The sequence below is a fragment of the Lytechinus variegatus genome, chromosome 2 (assembly GCF_018143015.1).
Source record: "Lytechinus variegatus isolate NC3 chromosome 2, Lvar_3.0, whole genome shotgun sequence".
Taxonomy (NCBI): domain Eukaryota; kingdom Metazoa; phylum Echinodermata; class Echinoidea; order Temnopleuroida; family Toxopneustidae; genus Lytechinus; species Lytechinus variegatus.
Genome location: NC_054741.1, coordinates 40,417,604 through 40,437,746, shown reverse-complemented (window position 1 = coordinate 40,437,746; position 20,143 = coordinate 40,417,604). Strand labels below are relative to the sequence as shown.

General features: G+C 38.0%; 1 protein-coding gene across 1 annotated transcript in view; it reads right to left on the bottom strand.

The window, feature by feature from the left end:
- Positions 1-2,534: 2,534 nt before the first annotated feature.
- Positions 2,535-20,143, bottom strand: part of LOC121406806 (leukocyte receptor cluster member 1-like) — a 41,662-nt gene continuing 24,053 nt past the window's right edge. The window contains exons 3-7 of the mRNA XM_041597675.1: positions 18,288-18,387; positions 7,504-7,683; positions 7,027-7,214; positions 6,038-6,182; positions 2,535-3,285 (exon numbers count right to left, since the gene is read on the bottom strand). Of these exons, the coding sequence (XP_041453609.1) occupies positions 2,680-3,285; positions 6,038-6,182; positions 7,027-7,214; positions 7,504-7,683; positions 18,288-18,387 (1,219 nt within the window). The 3' untranslated portion in view covers positions 2,535-2,679. The remainder of the gene's footprint in view (positions 3,286-6,037; positions 6,183-7,026; positions 7,215-7,503; positions 7,684-18,287; positions 18,388-20,143) is intronic.

Sequence of the window (20,143 nt, the reverse complement as noted above, 5' to 3'; positions counted from 1 at the left end):
AGCTTTGTTTGACCCACGGAGACCGATCACACCTACCATTTTCAGACATTAAATAGAACATGTTAAATATACTAGAATTTTCCTCCTATTTTTTTTCTTCTCTGGAGCTTCTCGCGGCCCACCATTTGAGAAGCGCTGCCATATGGTATATAACATAAAAAAGGTCACTGACCTTTGAAAGGCTTTGACATTGAATTTCATAGGTGAATGAGCATTCTCGGTACTTAATTTGATTTTAATTGATCTTCTTGTAAGAATAATTTTAATAAAGATGGTTACTAATTGCGGGATACTTTATGCAGCTAAATCATTTTTTTTTAAAGACATTATGTAACAGCTACACAAACTGAAAGAATGAATGTATATAAAATAAGCATTCTTCTTCCTCATTAGTTCCCCCCCCCCCTTATCAGACTCCAAAGCTGAACAAACTAGCACACCAAGAACAAACAGGAGAAATAGACAGAAAAAGCACCATAGACATAAAGGAGAGAGATAGATAAAAACAAACAAACAAAAGACAGGAACAATTAAAAAGAAAACAACAACGGCAACGAATCAATATCAGACAGGACAAAGGGCAGTTTACAGTGACTGTGATCGATCGACTCCTTGCACGGGCAGACGACTGGCCCTCCCTTCCCCATCCTTTTTAATTTGGTTAATGTTTAAAGCCTTTAAATATTCCCATTTTTTATAGTGTTGCGTTAACCCATTTCGCTCTAATGCAATTTTCTTTTCTTCTTCTTTGCTAATAATTAACTTTTAAATTAACTCTTCAGAAATTGGTGGTTTACCCTTCCCTCTCCCTTGATATATCAATATGTGATTAGTAAAATGATATGATTAAGTAATTTTTTTCAGTTGTTTCCTCAAGACCAATATGGTTTTCCATCCAGCTTAGTTTTTTTGAGAATTGGAAGGCTGAACAAATTACTAATCCATTCCAACATATCTCCTACTTTTTCACATCCAAAAAATAAATGCTTTATACGTTTCTTCATATTTTCTACAGAAAGAGCATTTATCACTTGCTACAAAATGAAACCTGTATAAGTGATGATTCAGAAAGATGATATTGTATAACATTTTGAATTGAGATTCTCTCAATTATCCAAAGTACTACAATAAAAAAATGATTGTTGGGATATTATCGTTAATTGGTGGCACACAAAATATTGGCGTTGTGTTATCATTATGGGATACGAGCTTGTGCAGGCACATGCACTCATATGTGTGTCCGCTCTTAACCCATACATGTGCAAATCTAAGCATGAATTTCGACAAGAAAAATACATACAAAACTTTGGAAACACCGACTTTGGAAAGAGGTTTTTCTCAGAATTTTCAAATTGGAAGCATGTGATTTTTTTTTGCACAATAGTATTATTTGGTCATCTGCGGAAGAATTCCAGCACATTTCTAGTTCGAAATAATGAGTAAATACTAAACTGAAAATAATTTCCTTTTGTGGACCATATATGGGCCTGCCGTCTGAGCGAGTAGGATGCAAGTGGGCCATACATGGGCCTGTCGCACCGGAAGGGTTAATGCACAATCCCATACATACTGCACTCTGGGAAGGGAGCAGAAGTGGAATTCTTGCTAGATTTTTTTTCGGTGGCTTGATAGATTAAAGATCAAATGACATGTTGTGAGGGACAGGAACCAAGAGAGTAATGTATGAGCAAACAGCTCTTTGAGCAATTTTTGGTCTGACATACATGTATGCAGTTATGCATATCTTTGGAACTGGGCATAGAAATTTGGGTCTTAAAAGATAAGGGAGAATCGCAGGAAAAAAGTTACAAGGCAAAAGCAACTTTGTATCTCGCCCACGTATAAAAATAACCGGAAATATCATGATTCGCGAGGGCATGCAACAGAATTGTATCAAAACTTCATTATAATATGACTGGGATGGAATAACACTTGCCTTAAGAGCCTTGCACGTAAACTTTAATGTTGACCTGAAAATGACTTTTGACCTTATCATGTGACCTCCGACTGCAGCATAACATGCAGATCCCCCAAGTCCATCTACCATCCAAGTTTGGTTGAAAAGCACCTTACGGTTGCGGAGTTAGGTAAGGTTGACCTGAAAATGAACTTTGACCTTACCATGTGACCTTCAACTGCAGCATAACATACAGGTCCCCTAAGTCCATCTACCATCCAAGTTTGGTTGAAAAGTGACCTAAGGTTGCGGAGTTAGGTGTCATAAGAGAGTTTTGCATGTAAACTTTAAAGTTGACCTGAAAATGACCTTTGACCTTACCTTGTGACCTCCGACTGCAGCATATCATGCAGGTCCCCTAGGTCCATCTACCATCCAAGTATGGTTGAAAAGTGACCTAAGGTTGCGGAGTTAGGTGTCATAAGAGAGTTTTGCATGTAAACTTTAAAGTTGACCTGAAAATGACCTTTGACCTTACCATGTGACCTCCAACTGCAGCATAACATGCAGGTCCCCCAAGTCCATCTACCATCCAAGTTTTGCTGAAAAGCACCTTACGGTTGTGGAGTTATGTGTCATTAGATTTGTGACAGACGGACAACATTTGGATCCCTAAGTCTCGCCTTCACCTTTGGTGGGCGAGACAAAAATTGCAGTGAGAGCTTTTCACATTGCAAACAAATTGCATGAGATGTCAAGGGGGTCTCCCCCCCCCATTAGGATTAAAACAGGGGTGCTTTCGGTCGATGCATCCTTGCTAGATGTGGATTGAATTGAGAATTATATTTTCCATCTAGTTTATCTGTAATCACTTGCTCAGTAGCAGGCTGCTCTACCAGTGGCTTTCCAGCCAAGAATCTCTCAGTCTTAGTCCTTTCTGCTGCCTCTCTCTTGATTCTCTCTGCTCTCAGCTGTTCAATGGTCGGAGTAGGTTTAGAAGACACTTTTGGTTTCTGATAGTCCATCTCATTTTTGCTACTGTTAGAGGTGCTCAGACTATCACTCTCACTCCTGCTTGATATGTGTCTGTTTTTCTTGTCTCTTTTGTGTGATTTCTGATGTCTCCTAGACATTCTAACCTCTCGCCTTGAGTCCTTGCCCTCTGAGCTTGTGCTATCACTGTCTTGTCTTGACTGTTTTCTTTGCTTTCTGCCAGATTTCTTATGACTATGTTTTCTGATATCTCTTCTGCTTTCTTTGAGCCTACAATGTTTCTTATTCCTCTTCTTTTCTTTGTATTTTCTGTAACTTTCCTTTCCATTTCCCTCCTCCTTTGATTTCTTGTACTTGCTGAACATTGTCATCAAACTTATTCTGCCTGGTAGACCCTGTGTGAAGAGAAGAAATGGTGTACGGTAAAATTTTGTCAACTTTTCAATTTACTGATGAATAATGGAATACATTACAATAAAATCTATTGAGAAATATCACATATATATACAGGTACATTTCTTTGGACAAATTATCTGTTTTTCAATGTTATAAATGCATATTTGTTGCAAATTACATGGGTCATCAACTAATCCTAAATTCATAAACCCAAATAAACAAAATTATTACAATGTACTGCTCTAAACACACATAAAATCATAATCAGGTAAGCAAACAAAAATTGAGGACAACATGAGAGAGAACAAGGGAAACATTCATACTTCAATTAGAAAAAGTTCATTTTTGTGGCAATATACATTTAGAGACTATATACTGACAGTAAAGTATATATCATCATTATTTCATATTCAAATAGTGAATACACAATTACAAACTCCCCTTCACCGACAAAAGGCAGTTTATACATCATACACATATATAATATATTGAAAAACAAGTAAAATTCAACACATAATATATCACATAAGAAAACAGAGCAAGTTACGATATGCTTGAACTACATTGAAGCATGAAAGAGGGAGGAGACATACAAATGAAAGACGGATCAAATTGGTATGTCAGGAGTTAGAATGTCAGAAAATGCAAAGGAGAAACCACCACTTTGTGATCTAGAGATAAACCTACATGTATATACAAAGTGAGGGTCTCTAAATTATTGTTTAGGTTCATTTATACTCAATATATTTTTGTTATGAGAAACAATTTCCTTTGTGTTAACAAGTCAATTCTGTTGTTTTAAAGTATGATATACCACTAAATCTGAATGAATAATGTATCACTATGTGCCTTATCTAATTCAGGTTGTGTTCCTCAGTTCATGATATAATACTAGAGATAATTCATTGCTTTGAATTTAAATATAATCCGAATGATTCCGTCTGTGTATGTTAATAAACAGTAATTTCTTCACTAGATATATACAGTGTACATAATTCAAATTGCATAATTATTTCACCAGCATCTCAATATGGATTATAATAATTTATGGATCAAAACATATCTTGAGACATAACTTAATTAGTGCTACCGTGAAAGATACATATTACTATATCTTTATGAGGATCACAAAACATCAAACGTTTAAAGTTAGCTATAAACATTGGTTGTTTTCCGGAACAGAGAGCAATTTAGGCTAAGTCCAAGTAGGCTGGTCTTTCAAGGAACAAATAGTAGACATAATGCTCAGCTTGGTCTTCTTCTTGTTTCATCGTTTTGAGCAATGATTTGATGCTAATTTTATTTCACTTGGACCCATAACCTATTGAGCCTACTTCTACAAAGAAAAGTTACATGAACATCCCTAGTCTACATTAGGTCAGAGGTGCATACTTATTGCATTTGCTCACATGACGTGAATCAATGTTTTTTTTGAAGGGATCTGTGAGTTCAACAATAAATGACTTCTTTATTTTGACAGATGAAAGAAAAAGGATGGGTCGTAGAGGAGTCGGTAGAATATTTATAGGAATTGTGGGTTGATTGGCTTTGTCAGGAAGATCTACTAGAAGAGTGTAAACTCCAGATAATGATGATAAAAGACACTCATATAACGTGTTCAAAATGTTATGTCTCCACTTACATCTGCCTTGCTCTAACACGATTTGCATCTATTCAGAACATACAGGATGGTCTGTTTGTTTCCACATAATTAACAACAGTCAATGGATGACCTTAATGTGAAACTAAGAACTTTAGTCAAAGATAACACGTTTCCATGTGATATTTTCCTCCTTGAGCCTCATGAGCTCTACAAATTTACCTGGGAGCAGTAAGCCATCAACTATACAGGTCAATTGACATTGATGTTTCCATTTCAAGGTCAAGTTCACCCCAGAAAAAAAGTTGATTTAAATAAATAGAGAAAAATCACACATGGATAACGCTGAAAACTTCATCAAAATCGGATGTAAAATAAGAAAGTTAAGACATTTTAAAGTTTCGCTTATTTTTCACATAACAGTTCTATGCTCAATTCAGGAAATCACTGGTAAGATTCTTCTCTTGCTATACATGCCATCATAGCAGCCTGTTGGGTTTAAATCTAATATAATTTCTTTCATTCATACCAATGATTTCCTATGTAAATGAGAGAATTGTCACTCACTTTTTCTTTTGTTTGAATTATACAATATTTGAATTTTTATGAATTCGACAATTAGGACACCCTTGCTTGAACCACAAAATGTTGAAATAATGGCATTCCACATGTTCAGGGAGGAGTGAAACTTTGTTTCACATGACAATGACGGAAAAATCAAAATATTTTATATTTTATATAATAAAATACAAAAGAAATAGTGAGTGGGTGATGTCATCCGTCCCCTCATTTGCATACCGAACAGGATGTGCATATAACTCTTTTGAGAAATTAAGCAAAACTTTAAAATGTTGTATCTTTCTTATTTTACGTCCAATTTTGATGAAATTTTTTAGTGTTATGCTTGTTTGATTTTTCTCTTTCTATTCAAATCAGCTTTCTGTTAGAGTGGACTTGTCCTTTAACAACAGATGTGATAATTGATCTACTTCAGACCATTTTCAATCAGGAGTGGTATTCACTGCAACGTTTACCGTATCTTTGGCATCAGTGTTACCAATGATTTCCTAGAGTAAGATTCTTCTCTTGCTATACATGCCATCATAGCAGCCTGTTGGGTTTAAATCTAATATAATTTCTTTCATTCATACCTCTTTCGGTGAAGTTTCTGTGTCTTTAGAAGGATGCTCTTGACTGTTTTTTTTTGTATCAGTCACAATCTTTGGTTTCTTTCCAAGGTACCTCATCATATCATTCATAGGGTCCATTGATGCTTTCCTTTTCATTTCACTGGTGCTAAGAATTGAAGTCCAAGGAAAATAAAGAAGAGTTTAGCAGGGTTATGACATTTCTAACAAGCACTAATATGTAATTCACAAGGAAATCTGCAACCATTTTAACCCTCAATAGACTAGGCTATTTCAACGGCAATAGCCCAATCAAGTTTCAAAATTTATTGATCAAAATCCACACATATTGGATCATTCTCAATTTTACAAACACTTACAAGTACAGTTACAGTGAGACACAAAGTTACAAATCAAATATATTGATAATGTAAATACGAAATACAGAAAGTCATGGTCAACAATTTTCATGTTGAGCCCTAAAACATATTTGATACATATAATTGACCTCTTATAGCATAGGTAAAATTATATGTTTTTCTTTTTTTCTTCTTCTTTTGAAGGTTTCTTTGCATGATTTTTGAATAAGTAAATTATACTAGGCTCAAATCAAATTAAATACAATTAAATAAAACAGCCTATCAAAAGGATGATAATTATCATGGGTGGGAGGAGCTAGAATCTGCAGTGCAGGACCCCCACCTCATCCCTAAACAAAATAAAGGTTGAAAAGGACAAATATTTTTCAATTTTAAGACTCAGAAATAAACAGAAATATCGTAGTTAAATCGTTTATAATACTGGTTGACGCTAGTCCATCTACCAACCAAGTTTGGTTGAAAAATGACTTACTGTCGTGGAGTTATGTGTCATAAGGTTTGTGACAGACGATGAACGACATTTGGATCCCTAGGTCTTGCCTTCACCTATGGTGGGCGAGACAAAAAAAAGCAAAAAGACAGAATTCCGGCAATTGCCAGAAAACTGGCATCCCTGCTAAATATCAAACTTACTCTGTGTTATAAGCATCCACCCTTTCCTTGTCCTTCTCTTCCCTATTTTGCTGATACCAAGGTTTGACACTCTGTGATTCTACAGCACTCTGCCCAAGACCTACCAGTAACCCAATCTTCTTTTCATACGTTTCCTGCTCCTCTTTCTTATCAGCTTCATGGTCCTTGTTACTTTTATTGGTGTTCCCCTGTCAAGGAACAAATTCAGAATTCAATACTGAATATGGTATGCAACTCCACTAGAAACTATTATTCTTCAACCATTACAATCTAGAAAGAAATTTCAAGTTCATTTTTATGGATTTGTTTTCTCTTTTGTCCAACTTATTTGACTATGTGAAAATAGTTTTTTGAGAAACAATGTAGCTCTGAAATAGAATATATTCTGCTTTAGATTTGGCAAAAAGGAACATAATAACAAATATTTTGTGATAAAAGATCCTTACAAGTAGAGATTCATCATGACAGTCATCTTACCCTTGACTCTATTTCAGAGAAGAAGTTGATGTGAGTTCTCGGAATGAGTTGAGTTACTGTATGAGTTCCATCAGGCTTTGGCTGCGGTCCAAATACTTCCTGATCTAAATCATAGTGGGTATTGCCCAAATTCTTGTCTCTGGCTTTAATCCTTAGTTTTTCAGTTCTTGCCTCTTGCTCCTGAAAAAGATCATTCAAAGCAATGTAAACATACATGTAGATGATATAATATACCAATAAAAGTAAGTCAAATAATTTTTAATTATGTGTGCTAAAATTGTCATAATTATATTTACTAGTGCTAACATTAATTTTCAACTTAACAGAAAAAATTCATAATTAATATGAAAAGGCCTTCCTGCTATATATATTTTTAATTTAATAATCAGGTTTACGGATAATGCACTCATTCAGCCCCAATTTGTCTGAGAATGCAGCTTGAAGCTGTCTACCTCAACAACCTAAATGTTTTTAGGGAATGTCTCTGAATGTTATTGATGATGAATGCCTGAGACAAGAGCTAATATACAATACACACATTTAACTGGCTTATGACATGCGTCTAATTTAAAAATAAGTTTTACTTATTATAAATTTGGGTTTTTTTACATAGAAAGCAATACATGTAAGATGTCATTTTTTTCATCAACATATAGCTAGAATGGTTTAATATTTGCACATCCTAGAAGTTTAAATCTTGTTTAGGAAAGGGTAAAGTAATGTAATTTATAAAAAAGGTGTATTATTTCAAGCATCGCGATTGGCCAATATTCGTCACATGACATCCAACTTTTTTGGTGCACTGCACAGCAGTCATGACGAAAATCTTGCTTTAAAGAGCAGTATACCCCAGTTTCCCTTATCATCAATTCTCTTCTCCGAGTACTACAAACCCTATTGCCCTCAAGCATGAAATTTAAGTATAGAAACACCTGTTTCTTGACCTCGGTCCGAAGATAACACACCCCAGCATCAACAGTCACAGGAGGGGGCCACACACGATGGATTGCAATGTGTGTAGTTCTGGTGAGTGCATGGAGTTCCATGTATACACGCGTTGATAGAAACTTTTTTCTTCCTTTCTTTCTTTCTCTTCCTTCCTTCCTTTCTTTCTTTCTTTCTTCTACAGGCAGACAAGTCTTACAGGAGACCTCTCCAAGGTTCTTTAGATGTTCGGGAGAGATGTTATCTGTTATCTATTCCGGCGGCCTTTCCATCCTTGAGAAGTTTGATTGCCAAATCAATGTCCCGAGAGGTGAGCTGAAGACCATTGCGGATCCTTGACTCTTCGTCCTGACATGAATCACCTGAACAATCAAGTTGCTGCACCCTTGGGTCGCTGTCCAATAAAGGGCCAGAACCGGCAGATGACAGAGCCGTAAGAGCTGCCAGCCTTGAAGCATGTCTTCTCCCTCATAAGAATGATCATTGTATACAAGTTTGTCAGGACCAGGACAGGCGGAATCCGACCCTCGATTCATTTTCACAATGTGGTAGAAAAGCTTCTTGTTTGAAGAAGATGCTTCCTCAATTTCCTCCAAGAGGTTGTTTCTTATCTCCGCTCGGGACTGACGAAGAGCCTGTCTGAAGGTCTTTTGGCAGTAAGGTGCTCTTCTTTGGCTTGTTTTTCATTGTTTGGAGAGGAAATTAACCATGCCCATCTCGCATCTTTTGCAACGGCATAGACCCTGTTAACCTGAACACTCCATTCAGCTTTTCCCTTCTTGCTTCCAGAGGGGAAGGTGTGAGGTAATTCCTTGGATTGAGTCACCATGGCTTCTATGAGGGATGCCAGTAAGCATTCGGCTTCAATAGGGTGCATGTCCTTAACACTACTAATCGTTTGGAATAGTTCATATGAGACCTTTTCCATGGGCAATGTGTACAGATCGCGATTTGTGTTTTGGTCGAGACTGTGCCACTTTACCTTGAGTCTTTTAACATGATCATAGGATTGAAGACGAGATGGCTGGTCGCTAGTTTCAGCAACATCATAGGACCTGGAAGCGGTGACTAAGAGATGATCTGAGGTGTTAGTAGGATCTTTCTTGGCCACCTCAACCATGCTGTAACAATGAACCTCCATTGAGGGAACAAGAAATGAGTCAAGACACGACTTATGCCTACCATCGTCGCAGTGGAAGGTGTAATCTGAGGCACTGAAGTAGGCTGAGGTGAGACAGCAGAGATTTTCATGTGACATGAAATCCTTGAGGATGTGAAGTGTTGCTTTAGAGTTGGGGTGGATCAGATCAACGTTCAAATCGCCCAAAATTATCGGCGAAACTCCTCTTGTATTTTCTAATATTTGAGACAGAAGGGAAACACATACATGGTAGTCAGTCTGATTTACGGTTGAGACCCCACACGGAAGATAGCAGGCTATCGTGGTGAAATGCTTTCCCGAGTCTTTGAGCTTGGCATCAATTGCTAACATTCTAGACGAGGGGCACTTGATCTCTTTCAGGTCAGTAAATATTGATTTTCTAAAGAATAGAGCAACACCACCTTTACCTCTTCTGATGCGGATATTCAAAGGGCCATCCAGTTTCTCTGCGGGCTTGAAGGAGACGGTGTGCTGATCACTCACATAATCCAGGATGTGACAGTCTTGTTGTTGTAGCCAATTTTCTTGGATAGCTAGAACATCCAGACCAAGAAGTTGTTCTTTTAGGTAGGCCATGATTGTATTGAAGCCTCTCACATTCAGTGTCCCAAGTAAGAAAGATTTGGAGGTTGGTATAAAACGCTCCATAGAATTTGACAAGAGATTGTCAGTTTCAGATGGTAACTGCTCGTGGTCAAGGCAGCATGAGATACTTGTAGGGGTCTTGTTATGATGATCAATAACAGGGAATGGTTGAGTTAGTTGCTTGGTGCCTTGGATAGCTTTAGGAGATTCAGACTTGATCGTGTGCACTCTATCACCTGCTCGTGGAACATTCTGATTTCTGATGAGATCACTGGGTCTTGGTGAGCTTTGGGATAGGACAAGAGGTGAAGAGTAGCGCTGAGAGCATAATGGGCCCTTTCCAGTAGAGTTGTGTGAGTGAGCGTGGAGACACGGCCATGCCGAAAACCCAGAGGATGCTCAGCTTGAGATGGGATGGATGACAGTTTTTCTTCTTCCCGAGCAGAGTTTGAGGACGGAGGTGGCACAGCTTGAGATCCAGAGTGTGCAGAAATGTTCAATTTCTTAACAGATCCATCCTCATGCCGGCCAGCATGGGAGGAAGGGTACATGAACCAATCCTAGAGCTGTCACCATACTCATTTGGGGTGTATATGATGTCGTGCTCAAGTTTGGGTGGTATAAAACTCCTACCAGATGGGGATTTGGTACTAGAAGGAGTCTTCTGATTGGGAGAAGTACGTTTAAGTAGTTGAACATGTGTCTCATCAATAGTAGAGTGCGGATTCTGGTGCTGAGCATCTACAGAGGCTTTGGATGCGAGAGGAGAGGCCAGGTCGGTGGAGGGATAAGACTTAGAGTGCTGTTGGGACCCCAAGCCTGAGGAATAATTGGAAGTCTGTTCATGGTTATTCTTGTAGAGTTCCCCATGTGATCTTGATTGCTGAATCATACCCACTGAAGATGGAGGAACTGAGGAAGTGGAAGGTAAGGATTCGGTGAGGATAATAGAAGCCCCAGAGTTCACAATGGGGACACCTCTACAGGAAGTAGGCTTGGGAAGACCAGGATTTAGTCTGGTGTGGTTATTCAGGTTATCTGGCACGGATTCAGACCTCGAGATACGTCTGGGCAGAGTTGTAGAGCTGCTAGGATCCTTTGGTGTGCTGTCACATTGTCTGAGTGGCGAGGAAGGAAGGGATCTACAGGTTCTACCATTGTAAGAGGATTTGCTTGAATGGTTTGCATATGCCTTTTTGTTTGAACCATCTCTATTTTGTTTGAGGTAGCGAGTTGACTGACTGGAAGGAGTGGGCTTGGGTGAATCCCCCTTCTTTGCATGCGGGGCTCTCTTCTGAAAGGTAATGCTACCATGAGAACCCGAGGCAGCAGAGATTGATGTGTGTTCAGTCCTTTCCTTTGGAGAGGCAATATTATCCCTTCTGCTTGTACCTGTAGAAGCCGTGAGGTCTTCATCCAGATCACTTAGAATGCTGCAGGCGTTCTTAATTGCAACATGTCCACCAGTGCAGCTCTGACCAGAAGTCGTGTGGAGAGGTGAAGGAATAATATTGGGTTGAGGTATGTTGAGCCCATGAGTGGCAATACCATTTTGTAAACATATAGCATAGAGAAAGTCATTATCAGACAGAAGACCAACGCATTGCTGCTCAGTATCCTAATACTTCTGTTTCAAGTCAGTAATGGTCTTCTCCTTCTCCCGAATGATGTCTCTGTCCTCTGTTAGTCTGATTTTCAGGGACTCGTGTTCACGCTTAAGTTGCTCAAAACTGCAAACGATCTTTTCATGTTCCCCCAGGGTTGCAACACAAGTTCTCTTCTGTTCCTCATATTTTTCACTTGAGGTCTTCAATGCCTTTTCGAGCTTTGAGCATCGGGAGCAGGGAGAATGAGTAGCCTGATCAAGGGAGGGTAGAGGCATGGTTTGAGAGGTAGAGGAGGTCATCTGATGGAAGTAGATACAACTTCTGTTTGAGAAGAGACCGATATCGACCTGTATGGGCTGGAGCCAGGGATCCTAATCATTGAGGTTTGCGTTGCAGCTTCCAGTGAATTGCAGTTGCCGGGTCGAGTCTTGGCAGTTGCCACTGAATTATCCACCTGGTTAGCAGAATCCAAGAAGTCTGGACCAGAGGCAGAGGGACCTGAAGGATGTGTCGTCTGAGTTGGTTGCCAGCAGTGATTGCAGAAATAATTGTTGTCCTGCTTAGAAAAGTTATCAATTTCTTCGGGAGACAAAGAAGCACAATCAAAATGAGACCATTTCTCACAATGAGAGCACTGAATTGCATTGTCACAAGCATGTTTACCACAGAGGAGGCACAATATGGCTCTGTCTTTGGAGGAGCAGTTACAGGGACGGTTCCTAGGATCTGTTTGTATTGCACTGGCAGCACGGATAAGGTCATGAAATAGACATGACAGCTCAGATGCTTGGAAAAAGTTTGGATGTTCATGCTTCAGTCTGTGCCAGATCCATGGAAGTATGTCTACAAAATGGGAGAGATGTTTTCCGGTTATCAGAATTTCTCCAGTGGTACACTGCAGTTGTATTTCAAACTTTTTGGTTCTTCTTGGTTTACCAGACTTGATTCTGTTATGAAAGATTACGCCTATCTCGTCGAGGGCTTTGGCAGATTTAGATGATCCAATATTGGACCAAGAAGCAGCTAAGATAGAGCTGTATATCCTCTGATTGTCTTTGAGCAGAGATGTAATTGCTTCTTTGAAACCTGAGAGCACTCGAAGAGGTACAGTTGCTGTTATACGCTTTTCACCATTTCCAGCAGTTACTTCAACAATGAATAGGTTTGCTCTGGCATCAAGACTGTTTCTTTTAGTTTGATTAGGCATGATGATGGATGAACACGTTCGAAAGTGAGATGGAGTTCAACAGATTAATTTGTGGTTGAGGGTAATGTTGAGGCTCTTATAGATACATACATGAAGTAGCAGGTGTGAAAGAATTCTTAGGCGGACGGATGGCACAGATGCTTATGTGTAGTTGCAGTCAAAGTATTGGACGAATAAATCTTAACAAGGTGCAGTTTTGTACAAGAAACCCAATTGCAGAAACAAAGATTACACTTCAATATCAAGTTAGATCAGTAGCACAGATATAGTCTATATACACTGTAGATCTATGTTATAATTTGTAGTTCAGTGATAAGCATACAAGTTCGGGAGAGCATGTGACAGTATAAAGTAATATGTCTGTAGACTATACTAGTTCATGCAGCATATATCACATGTATGGAGGTAGACAATGGTGCTTCACTTCACAAAAACAGTCAAAAGAACCAAACTCAAAAGTCAGAACAGAGTTACCAACATCAATAGGTACAGTGTAACATACATGTGACGTATTAAGTAGACATTTGACGTCTCCACTTCACGGTAACAATAGCACAAACAGCAAGGACAGAGACAGAGTCGTGATCACAATGACAGATGATATAGCACACTTTGGTGAGGTTGGTACATGTATATGCTGGACATGCAGCAAAACATTAACAGTAAATGCAAAACTCCACAAATCATGCACATTTAATACATAGCAGATGCAAAACTCCACATTACATGCACTTTACACTACAGATCACAGATTTATACAGTACCAGCTCTAGACTAGATATTGTCTATCAATGTCTTCAAAGTTCAAGTTGAAGTTCAACTGAGCTTGCAGCAAAGCAGAACACACACAACTAGTGAGACCCGGTGTTGCTATGTAGAATGTGAGTAGAGCTGACACGGATATGCATAGGTGGGGCACAGTGTAGAGTCTGACAGAGTTTCCCGCGCTTCTTGGTAATTGAAAATAATGTGAACATCCGCAAAAATGAGGAAAAAAATGGAACCAAGATGGAGGCAAAATAAAGTAAAATAAAGTAATGAGCAAAGAAATTTGTATAATTTTGAAAAGAAAATGAAAATATGAGGAAAAAGCTCTATCAGATGGTACACCCTATCATCACCTGTAATTGCTTTCTCTTCATAATCTGGAAATGCCTCTAATACAAGTTTCTGAACAACTGCAGCATAAACTTCTAAGGGTTCCTCAGTTGCTCTGGGTCTAGCTGCTGCATTCGTCCTAAAAATGTCTAGGAAACCTTTATTGAGAGTCTTGATTTTGCTGCATCATAGTTATTTTTCACATCTGTGGGCATACCATCCCATAATGAGAATGCTGCACCACATAAACGGGTTGGAAGAAACACCTTCTTCAGGCCATAAGTCGACCCCGACGCATCTAAAGCGACTTCAAATCTCTTTACCCACTGTTGAAAATCAGCTTCACGTTCTCCTGTAAAAACTTCAGGGAGCTCCAGGTGAAACATCATGAAATAGTAACAGCGAGGAAGAATATAGGCGTAAATAAAAGTAAGTCTCACCAGAGTAGATGACAATCAGTGTGAAGACAAAATCCTATCTCTGCAGAAAATAAAATATTCCAGAGTAGAGAGATCCAATAAGTTTTCACAATGATGATGGAGTAAATCTACTAATCACTGTAAGTATCCAATGAAGTACACAGTCATGGAGTATCCAAGTGTCCAATGATGAACGAAGTAGAGTGATTCCACAAAGTATCCAAAGTGATGAAGGGAGGCAGCTACTAAAACATCCAAAATAACCACGATGAAGGGAGAAAATCATAAATGACCAGCAAGAAAACACTGTAGAACACTGTAGAACACCGCTGCTACCAGATGTAGGGTGGCTACTGGAGTTAGAGTTAGGGTTCACTACACAGGTGTTAACTAGTGTCATAAATTACACAGAGAAGTTTCTATTCAAGGCTAGGGTGGAACTACCCGAGAGCACATGGCCCACTTTATTTCTGCCTTCTTTCCAAAACTATAGTCATCCAATTAACATAAACATCAACCAATCAAAAGGTAGTGTGTCCTCTGGGTGGACACACTCTATCTATAATACGTGAAACATAGGATAAATCAGATAACTTATCAGGAAGTAGTGCATGAACATAAAAGAAATCAATAGCCAATCAGCAAGAAGTGTGTATAGTGTATCAATGTGTGTAACCAAACATACAGAGAATCAATGAATTGAAGCGTAATCCAGGTCAACTCCATGTCTAGCTAAACAAAGAAGTGAAATTTACAAAGACTGAGCAGATGAATTGAATTGCATTTAACATTCCAACTTGTTTATAGAAAGTTCTCTGACCTATATAATACTGAAATGAATCTAACCTGTACATGAAAGTTCTCTGACCTATGGAAATAAGGCTCTACAGCATAATCATTCCATTTAGTGCAGGGCTTCTCAATCCGCCCCCCCCCCCCCCGAGATTCTGCTGACTTTTTATTTGACATTTAAACTAAGTTTAGTGGAATCTTTTCTGTCTGTTCGATCTACTTTCTTATTAGATGACCAGCGCTGTTCTCACCATGTTTGGATCTACTTACAGGTGCGAAAAAGCATTTTCCACAATTAACATTTTAAAGAAGTACCTTGACAGGGGCCGCGGAATGGTTTTCAAAGTGGGTAGCTTGGGGCTGGCCATGCAAAAAATCACAATGGTATGGCCATTTTTACGTTTTTGCACGCTTCCACGGCTCCTGCTTGACCAGTGAACATTTGCACCAGTGCCTTCGTCTGCAATTACACCTTTTGTACCAAGGTTCAAAACAACTTGCTGCTGACAGACAGTGTCACTTTTTCTATTGAAAGTGATTAGGAGACTGACACCCTTATTAGAGACTATAACAGACATGCTCTATTATTCAATCTACTTGACTACAAAAATATTGATACGTCAAGACATTATCTGTCTCCCAATACCAGACCTGTATGTATAGGTATTTGATCTAGATTTCTTTTTAATAAAGTACTACAATTTTGTTATTAATATTGACTCTCACTGTATTTTTGAAATCTTTTCTGATTTTGCTGGCATTCCATAGGAAAATTATAAACTTGTTGGATCAAATGCTCCAAAAATAAGGGCCAGATTGCACAACAGAGCAACTAGGACCCTGACCACAAGGGTCTATGCACTTCGCGCACATTTTTTTTTCTAAGTATCTTCACCCTGGCCCTTTCAGGTTTACTTGGAGTCTCATCTGGCCCTTGAAAGAAAAAGTATGAGTACCCCTGATTTATTGCATATTCATGGCCACATGCTGCTCAGTAATATCATTTGCAAAATACATTTTAAAATTTTTGATATTCAAGAATTTTGGTATTTGTTTCAGATTTTGATGAAATTTTCAGCAATTTGCTCATCTAATTTTAATCAATTTATTCATATATTGTTGTGTGGGTCCGGAATACCCCTTTAATTCGGTCGAGGCCTATTTTAAATTAGTTGGTATAGGAAAGGGAGACAAGTTTTAAAGGGAGAAATTATTCACTAACATCGTCACTATTGGTGCCCTTGGCACTGTTAGGAGATAGCAATTTATTGTATTAACATTAGCGCCACTGTTAGCTTCTGCTGGGCCTTTTATTGTTAGATTATTAGGAATTCGGCTAAGCTTCTGTGAGTTTATCGATAACCAGTCCATAGGCCTCCATTTAGTGCTCTGTTAGCGAAAAAAATGCATCCAGGCGGTGGTGATTAGATGAAATGATGACTGGACCAAATGGTTGTTACACGAAATGTTGATGAACGGAATGGCATTAGACCATGTGATGAGAGGACGAATTGGCAATATACTGCTATTACAGCCTAAAAAATATTCACTACATGCCTTACAATGTACATGTACAGTACTTTGTGTGTAACAACAAGGGAGACCTCATTCCACAAGCACTACTTTTGTAGGTCTCTTAACCTTTTTTTTGGTAATATTTCACATTAAACTTTCTTGGCATTTTATTGGCATGTAATGATTGTAATGGAAAATATAAAAGAAACATAAGTAAGGTGGTTCACAAACCATGAGTCTCACCTGATTTCTAAATCAATTAAAATGGCAATATGATTTTTTACCCCTAGATGACCTTTGAGTTTATCATTCTCATGAACATGCATGTGATAATACCCAAGGATCACACAATTGATACGGAAATAAAGAAATGAGAGTAAGTTGAACAAAACTTGACTTTTTGGCCCCTAGATGACCTTTGGCGCATTATCCTTGAAAATACATATGTAGTACCAAAGGATCATTTGTACCAAGTGTAAACACAATTGATGCTGAAATAAAGACATAAGAGCAAGTTCAACACAAACTTTATCTTTTGAACATTAGATGACCTTTGACCCCATCATCCTCAACAACACACATAATACCCAAGGATCCTTTGACCCAATTGTGATCAAAATTGATGCAGAAAGAAGAAATGAGAGCAAGTTAAACAGAAACTTAAAAAAAAACGGATGGACATGACCTCATATCATTTGACCTTTCAACCCCTGAATAACTTTGACCTCATCATAATCATGGACACACATGTGGTATTACCCATTTACCCAAGGATCATATGTACCAAGTATGAATATAATTGATGCAGAAATAAAGTTATGAGAGCAAGTTGAAGATAAACTAACATTTTTTGGAACGGACCAACAAACTTACACTAAACAGACCAGCTGGATTATTGATCACTATGGCCCGAATTCACAAGGTGGTTTAATTAAAACCATCAGTTGAACCCATGGTTCATGCAAATTTCCTGTATAAATTACGCTTGTTTACCACGTACATTAAAAAATGTGCAATGCCGATGCAAGCTTTTGTCACAGTAGGTCAAACCGCCGCCTGCTGCCATGGTTAAAAACACTATTTTATTCATGAGTCCACTGTTTGAAGAAAGGACTCATTAATTCAAAACAGTGAACTCATGATTAAAAATGTGTGGATAACCACAGTAACAGGCGTCAATTAAGCGCACTGTAACAAAAGTGTCCATCAGCATTGGACATTGTTTAATATACTCTGTAAATTAGCGTAATTTATAAATAGGAAATCTGCATAACCAATGGGTTCAATTGATGGTTTTAAAAACCTTTGTGAATTCGGGCCTAGGACTTTGCTGGAATTCGTTCAGGTGAGATAATAAACAAACTGACCTACATGTAAACTGTAGGATTTAAGAACATTCTAGCTCATATTAGATAAGCACAAGTATGTAGTGATTTAATCCATAGATTACTTACAGCCAAAGCAATCCTGGCTTCTTTCTCTCTCTCTTCCTCTGCTGCTCGAGCTTCATCCCTCTTGACTCTTGCAATATTATCTCTGGTTCGAACATGCCAACTGGTCAAACAAATAAAGTGCACAGGAGATATGAAATATATGTACATGATAATATGAATAATTGTGCTGCAAACTTCAATATTCAACCTTCAGGGATAATTTACTGTGGAAGAGGGGGTTCTTTCTCTTTTACACACAATAAAATGTATGAATCAGGATGGTGTTAAAATCTGCAGTTTTTCACTTGAAAATCAGTCAATATTCAGAAATCTCTCTGACAATCAAGGAGACTTGGCAGCCCTGGAAATGACAAAAAAATTTTTTTACTCTTTTCCTTGTAAATCTAAACAATCATTTTCTTTTCACCTGATTGTACTGTAAATTATGTATATGTATTTCACTTTCAGTCAGGGTGCCACTTAAGAATCTATTCATAAAATTACTATAATGTAACCTTCAAGAAAAGATTTGGAACCAAAAGATGCATACATTACATCAAGAAGTCAAAAGTATTCATATACATTTTTAAAGATAAATTCCAGTATTGGTAATGATCTCAAAATGACTTTTTACAGAATCTAATATAATACCACCCAAGTGTCTGTTTGTATGAATAAAAAATATGTGCCAAAGGATTCTGGAAGAAATTATGTAATTGCTGAGAAATAAGCAAAATAAGCGCGGATTCTGTCACTTCCGTCGGGTCTTTATTCCAACAATAATAATACACTGTCCCACGTGTGCCTATCTGTGTTGGTGATCTTCAGCGTGAACATTTTTTAGCGTAGATTTCAATATTTCACAAAGCTCACTGTACCAGATCTAGATCCTCCATGATATACTGACAATTAAGCCGGGTTTTACAGACTTTCTCATGGAATCAGTGTTTACTGCAACTACTGGTATTTCTCTTTAAATGTATCTGGCCTGTTCTCATGCTAATACCACAATATTACAGTAATATTACACATCAATAAACATTTTCTAAAGTCCTAAACTCCATAATACAGCAGTATTATGGCAAAATGAACATACATGGTTAGTCAGAATGCTGCATTATATGCAGAGCTCTGTTAATACTTAAAATTTCCCCAAAAATGCAAAAACATCTTTCATCTCAGGCCTGTTTCATCTACATCACAAAGAAAATGTGTATATTTATCTGCAAAACACCCGACATTATTTTGCAGTACATGATCATCGTACATGAACACGCTATGAGTTTTTACAATATCAGTCTTTACCCACAAGATTACGTTAAAAGGAAGAAAACAGACCATTCGTAAATTTACTGACCCCTGTTCACAATCAATACTGAAAGGATTGCATCATATACAATATAAACAAAAAAATTTGTTTCTCACCCGTGCACTCATTACAAACCTTATTTCCCTATTGTGAATAGACTGGATGTGGATGTTTGGGGGTTTTTATGGGGGAATAACTTACAATCATAGTTAAATTGTAGTGAATGTGTAAATATCTGAAGAATCGAGGGAGTGGAAAATCAAAATTTAAAAAAAAAATTTGCAGGCAAGACAAAAGTTATTACTATTTAACAAGGGTTAGCCCCGTGATTCTTGATTTTGCCATGTGCCTGGCTCTGCTGCTTTGCGGCAGAGCTCAATATATCATGAATCAAATGTTAGATGTGACTTAGGCAGTCAACCAGAGCTGTATGCAAAGTCTATACATTTCTATGTCTATACATTTCCAGAATGATCAACATTTAATTCCAGAACATTCTCAACCCCCTCCCCCTTCCATCTCTGAGTCTTATGTTGAGTAGACAGGTTTATGAGAAGGGTGGTCGACC